At 38.9% G+C, this 7,612-nt stretch overlaps 1 protein-coding gene across 1 annotated transcript in view; it reads left to right on the top strand.

Moving 5' to 3' along the window:
• Window positions 1–1,589: 1,589 nt before the first annotated feature.
• Window positions 1,590–7,612, top strand: part of SLC15A1 (solute carrier family 15 member 1) — a 53,995-nt gene continuing 47,972 nt past the window's right edge. The window contains exon 1 of the mRNA XM_048823035.2: window positions 1,590–1,692. Coding sequence (XP_048678992.1) covers window positions 1,590–1,692 — 103 coding nt within the window. The remainder of the gene's footprint in view (window positions 1,693–7,612) is intronic.

Below are 7,612 nucleotides of genomic sequence, written 5' to 3'. Positions count from 1 at the left end.
ACTCATAGCCTAACAGCTTGATTTACACAAGGTTAGATAGCAAACCAATGTCAGAACCAGGTGTCTAGAGTCCCAGTTCATACCCAGCCTATTACAATAATAAGACAAAAGAATGCACATTCGTAGGGTATCAGTGCATTTCTTGAATACAATGTGTGGTATGAGGCCAAAGACTGAGTGCCTGCAACCACCAGAGAAGTGCACTAATAGCCTATTTAATACAACCTACTGTAGTTCATTGGTATTAGAACATAACTAATTAATTTTACATTTCATTTAAAAACATTTGGGAGGTTTCTGTAGTGCTTCCTTCCATTAGGAAAAGTACTTCCTATTAAAAATGATAAAATCATAGGGAAAAGTATTATAAGTACTCTCTTACGTTTACTATGTTATATATATTCGTATTTTACTGTCTCTCTCTCTTTTTTTTTTATGTACCTTGGACTGTTTGCATCCCTTTCTATCCTATTCCCAGGAGCCCAGCTGTCTTTTTCAACACCCGTTACTAGCCAATTTGATTGACTGTATTTTATGAAATCTATATTTGGCACATTGAACCAGCACTCACTAGCTTTTCACTTGTACTTTGAGGGGAGAAGACAATGTAAAATTGTCATTTTCTCCTTTCTCTGTCTCCTCCTCAGAATGACTCTCTTAACCCCATACCCATAGTGCCTTTTTATCTTTATCCTCCCTTTTTTCTCCACACACCTTCATTTAGCATAGTAAATAGATGAAGGCATTATTTTAGAGTTTCACTGATGAGGTCACAGCTATTTAGTGTTTCACTGTTTGGACACAGACATCTGCAGGAAAGCCTAACCATCCAATTAGCATTCCCAACCAGATGCTGGGCCTGGTCTATGCTACAAAGGTAGGTCAACATAAGTCATCTTGCGTCAACCTATCTGTGCATGTGTCTACACTCAAATTTGTCTCTAGCTGATGTAAGTGCCCTGTTAAGATGATGCAGTAAGACTACCTCCCCAAACAGCATTGAGTCCTGGTCATCCTACTGAGGTCGATGCCTTGCGTGACTAGACACCACGTGACTTATGTCAACCTTAACAACCCTCCAGCAGCTGTCCCACAATGCTCAACAGTGACAGCTCTGGTCACAGTTGTCAACAAAACTGCCCAGAGGTCCTGGATACTGGAAGCCACCTCCCCGTAAAAAAATCCCTGAATATTTTTAAAATGCCTTTTCCGGATTGCCCCCTTGGCAAGCACACCTAGCAGTTCTCCCTTGTATGCAACTGCCCAGCTAACCATGCTGGCCTCACGCACTAAACATGCTCCTGCCTGGAGCAGACTGGAGGTATTGGATCTCTTGGGCCTGTGGGGAGAAGAGGTTGTGCAGGCACAGCTACAGACCAGGCAGAGAAATGTGGGCGTCGATGAAAAGATTGCACAGAGAATGCAGGCAAAAGGGCATGATGGGGATCAGCAGCAGGGCTGCTTGAAAGTGAAGGAACTTCAGCAGGCATATCAGAAGGCCATGGAAGGCAACAACTGATCTGATGCTGAGTCACAGACCTGCTGCTTTTACAAGGAGCAGCTGCATGTTGGAGACCCCACAGACCACCATGGATACCTCAAAGGAGCCTGAGACAGAGATCCCTGCTGTGAACAGCAAGGATGAAGAGGAGGAGGAGGGGAAAGATGCAGCACCAGAGGTCCAGCTATGCTGTTTGAGACTCTGCTGCAGTCTAGCCAGCCCTGTCAGCCGAGCACAGATGAAGGGAAAGGAACCTCAGGTTAAGTCTGTGTATGCATTTTTCCCTACAATGTTTAAATGTAAAGATGGCACCCAGCCCATCCTCAAGTTAATAAAACACAGGTATTGACTTTTCATTTTTTTACTCTTATGAGAAGAGATAACAGAACAACAAACAGAGATAGAATCAGCATCTGCTTGAAAACATTGGTGAGGTAAGCAGACAAATGAAAGTTCAAGTCTGGTGTCATTTTCAGAATGTACGGGACGAGGAATGATTGGACAGGAAAGAAGAGTGGCTGAATCACAAGGAATCTTTTCTTAATACCTTTGGTCAGCTGTTAACCTAGAACCTACAGCACACATTAAAGTCCCTACCCATGTTGATGCTGACATTTCTGCATATTTAGCATAGTCCATGACTAGAGCTCCTAGGCACTACGATAATAGAAATACTAATAATCTCCCTAAGGTTCACTGGACCTAAGCCATCAGATAGCCCCCTATTCCTTCTCCTTAATCTACTGCTGACCCTCAACATACTGAGGGAGCTGTTGGGTCTTCTGTTCCTCATCCGACTGCTATAGAGGGGAAGAGAGGTTAACCCAAATGCAGGTCCCAGTCCAGGGCTCCAGACTCCAGATCTGAACCCTCCCCCTGGTCTCCCAACAGTTATTCCTGTGTTCTATGGCTACTCAGTACATCTGTTCCTTTCAGGGAACAGTACCAGGGTTTCTGTGCACAATAACACTGATTGGATGAAGAGAGAGGAGATTTGGATTTCACTAACAATGTAATCTTAAATTGACAATGAATATGCTATTGCTGCGCTGAATGAATAAAAGTACCAATGGCAGAATACATTGCTATTCAGAATCAGAGTACCTTTGAGCCAGGGGCAGTTTAGGTGCCCAGAAAGCCAGATGAATTCCATCAGACATAGATTAGCTCACAGCTTCTCCCATGGGTTCAGTCTGAATTCCACTGTCTTATTGTTTTTGCCCTGAGAATACTCTTCTGAATGTCCTAATTCATCAAGTTGAAATCTAGTCGTTTTCCCAATATGAGTTAACATAAGTTGCTTCAGACACTTATACCTGCCCTGGTTCTTTCCCTGTTGCTAGGTGAAAGGCTCACCCAAACAGGGGGAAATTAGTATATTTTGTCTTTTAAACTGTTATTACAGTAATATGAAAACTGAACATGCCCTAGATTATGCATACCTGAGTCTCATAACAAATACATCATGGAACTTCAGTCTGGATATAAAAATATTACAAGATAATGCACTGTGGGGCATTACACCATATACCATAAGCAAACTACTAGATAAATACTACCCTCCTGTAAAACTATTTGACAGTATAATCCAACCCATTCCGCTATCTGAAAGTAAAATGAGTGGGGGGCCAGGGGGTTACCCAATAGGCTCTCCAGCAACAATGGTTACAGATCAGAAGTGGATTGATTCCCACTACTAACCAACAGACAGAAAAATCCATTCAATTTCTAATTCCATCTCAGCCAAAATAGCAAACACTCCCTCCATTGCAAAAAAACTCTCTCTCTCTCTGTATCCCAAAACATCTTTGTAGACATGGGGAGCATATGCAGAGTTGCAATTCATTCCTGCCCATTGCTTGTTCCTCCATGAAGCCCAGCCTCGTCATGTCCCTGCATCCAACATCCTGACATCTAGTTGGTGGTTGGCCTCTAAGTCCGATGGACTGACCTTGAGGATCAAAAATTAAATCCATTCTCTGGATTCAACAACTGTAAATAACAGAGAACTATATCCAAAACCAAAACATGCTCAAGATTGTAAATTGACACCTAAAACACCCATCTTTGAGCCACTGGGGGAACAAATAAAAAACAGCAACAATTTATATTTGCTACAGATCCCTAGAACAAAACTTTCACACTAGCAGCCTATCTAACTGTGAAAACAAAGCCAGACTCTCACTAAATACAAAACCTGTGACTGAAGCCAAGAGGTGAAAAAGGGGATGCACAAACTACAGTCCAAAGTCAGTGACAAAATGACTGTAAAATCACTCTGACAGAGAAGAGGCTGAGAAAGAGAAACAGTTTCTACTCCAGTGTCCAAAATACAAGGGAATGTGAGAATTTCCTCATATTATCAGAAATTATAAAATGTTTTTCATGAAAAACTGATGCAGAAAAACTGCCTAATTATAGGAGAAAAACAAGAGCTAGCAAAGATAGCAGCAAGCTACACACCAATCTGCTACTAAATCAGGAATGAAAAATGGATACAGGATAAAACCACATAGTCTGGAGTCTCATCTCTGGCAGATTTCACCTATCTCTGACAGAGACCTGCATGCATCTGTCTTTTTCCCCATTGGCAAGCCTTATATCTTATCATGCTAATAAAGTACCATTGAAGTGAAAATGATCATACATAAAACAAGTTCAAATCAAATAAACAAACTGGGGGGAAGGGGCGAATCTCTAACATTTCAGTTTTGGTGATCTTGGGTGATACTTGTAAAGAAAAGTAGGTGAAACATTTTTGGATTTTTTTAAGTTGAGTGTGTCCGATTAATTTAGCCTATTGCTGCTTGTTTATAAACTATAAACAGTGGCTTACCTTGTTTTATGTTGTTCCTTTTTATGGGATCCCTGAGAAACAAATGTCACTTCATATTTCTAAGTAATATTACAGTTGCAGTCTTCATTGTTTACCATTGTGGGTGTGTAAAGAATTGTGCAGAATGCATTAAAAATATATACATGACCAAAGGAGTGAATAATTTAGGAGTTTTTAGATTTTTCATTTTATACTGCACTTGTGACAATGTTTTCAATAATCTTAATCCACACAAACAGCCACCACATTTCTAAGTCAAGAATCTACATAGCAAGGTGCCTTACAATTTTGCATTTTTGTCAGGAAGAAGTACCCTAGTAGGATCCTTTATAAAGGATGACAATTTTTGAGGCAATGACAGAATAACAATATGAACCACATGAAAAATCAAATATGTGACATTCATTCAAGCAATACCTTTTTGGGGAACCTCCAATGTACCTCCAGTGAACTGAAGTGCTTACATACCAGAGAGGTTTGGGGTATATACTCCCTAACCTCCATACCAAGGTTCAGGGCTGGTACCATATTAGTCTAAGTTGTTTGCAATAACACCATGATGAAAATTCTGAGAGAAAACTTCCTGGCTCATTTGAAAATACATGTCCATTTCTTTTTCAGATTCAGTGCTGTTGAAATTGAAATGGTCTGCTTTGTGCCTTTGTTTCTTAAAGAGAAACTCCAAGAAGATACTTGTGGCCAGATTCGCAGCTGTGTGAAGTAATGTAGCTCTGCTGAAGGCAAAAGAGCTATGCTGCCTCACACAAGTTAAAGTTCTAGTGCTTGGTGGCATTATACGTGCACACCACAACTATTTCCCTAATTTATTTGCCAGTGCCTCACATTCTTTAACAATTCATTTATTTATTGGAGCATATAAACCATCAATTTCCATTATAAGCATGCTAGTCAGACTTGATGGGTGGCACGCATTTCATGTGATATTCATACGTTCCTGCACAATCAGAGAAGTCTGGGAGAAAGGAGGAAAACAGACTTGTTCACACAATACCCTTTAATCCAGGGAAAGGTGTGATGAGCTATGAGATAAGAGCCCATGACTTCTAATTCCAGCTCTTCTCCTGACAACTCTTAATGTTTTGCTATACATCACAACTATTAAGAATCCCTTAGGGGAGATATAATTATGATTCACCCATTTTAGAGCCAGAGATCCCAGGTTCAGCCCCTGCAGATGACCCAGACATAAGTGTCGTTACACTTGGCAATTTTGTCTCTAGCCACTACCATACTCTGTTCCCAGGGTTATGGAGAGAACACTGGAATCCTGGTACCCAACATTCTAGTGCTAATTCACAAATAGTTGTGTAATTCAGTGGTAGTGTATGTGTTTTCTCCGTTTATGCAATCGTCCTCATAGAGGCTAACAACATATCTTCCCCCATCTTCACTCTTATAGCTGCAATTGAAGAGGTTTGTGCTGTGAATATGAAGGTTGAGAATTCAAACCCATATATGTTAATATGAGGTCCCTGGGATAATTGTTAAGGCTGTTGATTAATTGCAGTTAACTCATGTGATTAACTCAAAAAAATTAATCACGATTTAAAAAAATTAACCATGATTAATCACAGTTTTAATCGCACTGTTAAACAATAAAATACCAATTGAAATGTATTAAATATTTTTGGATGTTTTTCTACATTTTCAAATATATTGATTTCAATTACAACACAGAATGCAAAGTATACAGTGCTTACTTTATATTATTTTTATTACAAATATTTGCACTGTAAAAATGATAAAAGAAATAGTATTTTTCAATTCACCTCATACAAGTACTGTTGTGCAATCTCTTTATTGTGAAAGTGCAATTTACAAATGTAGATTTTTTTTGTTACATAACGACACTCAAAAACAAGAAAAGTAAAACTTTAGTGCCTACAAGTCCACTCAATCCTACTTCTTGTTCAGCCAATTGCTAAGACAACAAGTTTGTTTACATTCACGGGAAATAACGCTGCCCACTTCTTAATTACAATATCACCTGAAAGTGAGAACAGGCGTTCGCCTGGCACTTTTGTAGCCGGCATTGCAGGATATTTACATACCAGCTATGCTAAACATTTGTATGTCGCTTCAAGCTTTGGCCACCTTTCCAGAGGACATGCTTCCATGTTGATGATACTTGTTAAAAAAATAATGCATTAATTAAATTCGTAACTGAACACCTGAACAATTGTATGTCTCTTGCTCTGTGTTTTACCCTCATTCTGCCATATATTTCATGTTATAGGAGTCTCGGATGATGATGCAGCATGTTGTTCATTTTAAGAACACTTTCATATGAGTGACCTACAGCTGACAGGCTCTGTAGAACACTAGCAGTGCAACAGTCCAATACAGAAACTACAGAACCCAAACCACCAAAAAAGAAAATCAACCTTCTGCTGGTGACATCTGACTCAGATAATGAAAATGAACATGTTGGACTGCACTGCTTTGGATCGTTATCGAGCAGAATCCGTCATCAGCATGGACACATCCTCTGGAATGGTGGTTGAAGTACAAAGGGACATATGAATCTTTAGCACATCTGGCATGTAAATGGCTACAACAGTGCCATGAGAATGCCTGTTCTCACTTTCAGGTGACATTGTAAACAAGAAGCGGGCAACATTGTCTCCTGCACATCTAAACAAACTTTTTTGTCTGAGCAACTGGCTGAACAAGAAGTAGGCCTGAGTGGACTTGTAGGCTCTAAAGTTTGACGTTGTTTTATTTTTGAATACAGGGTTGTTTTTGTGCATAATTCTACATTTCTATGTTCAACTTTCATGATAAAGAGATTGCACTACAGTACTTGTATTATGTGAATTGAAAAATACTATTTCTTTTATTTTTACAGTGCCAATATTTATAATAAAATATAAATATAAAGTGAGCACTGTATACTTTGTATTCTGTGTTGAAATTGAAATAAATATGTTTGAAAATGTGGAAAACATCCAAAAATATTTAATAAATGGTATTCTATTATTAACAGCGTGATTATTTGTGCAATTAATTTTTTTAATCATTCGATTAATCATGATTAATTTTTTTAATTGCATAACTGTTAAAATGATTTTATATTGCAAAACATTGTATTTTAAATATGTTTAATTGTTATATTTGAAGTATTTTCATTTTGGTTACTGATAGCTGTCCTTTTTAAGAACAGGCTATGATATTTATTATTGGGTTTGTCTGAAGGAGACTGAGCAGTATGAGGGAGACTTTGCTCATTACACCAGAGACAAGAGGACTCTACC

The sequence above is a fragment of the Caretta caretta genome, chromosome 1 (assembly GCF_965140235.1).
Source record: "Caretta caretta isolate rCarCar2 chromosome 1, rCarCar1.hap1, whole genome shotgun sequence".
Classification (NCBI taxonomy): Eukaryota; Metazoa; Chordata; order Testudines; family Cheloniidae; genus Caretta; species Caretta caretta.
This window is presented reverse-complemented; position numbering and strand designations above follow the sequence as displayed.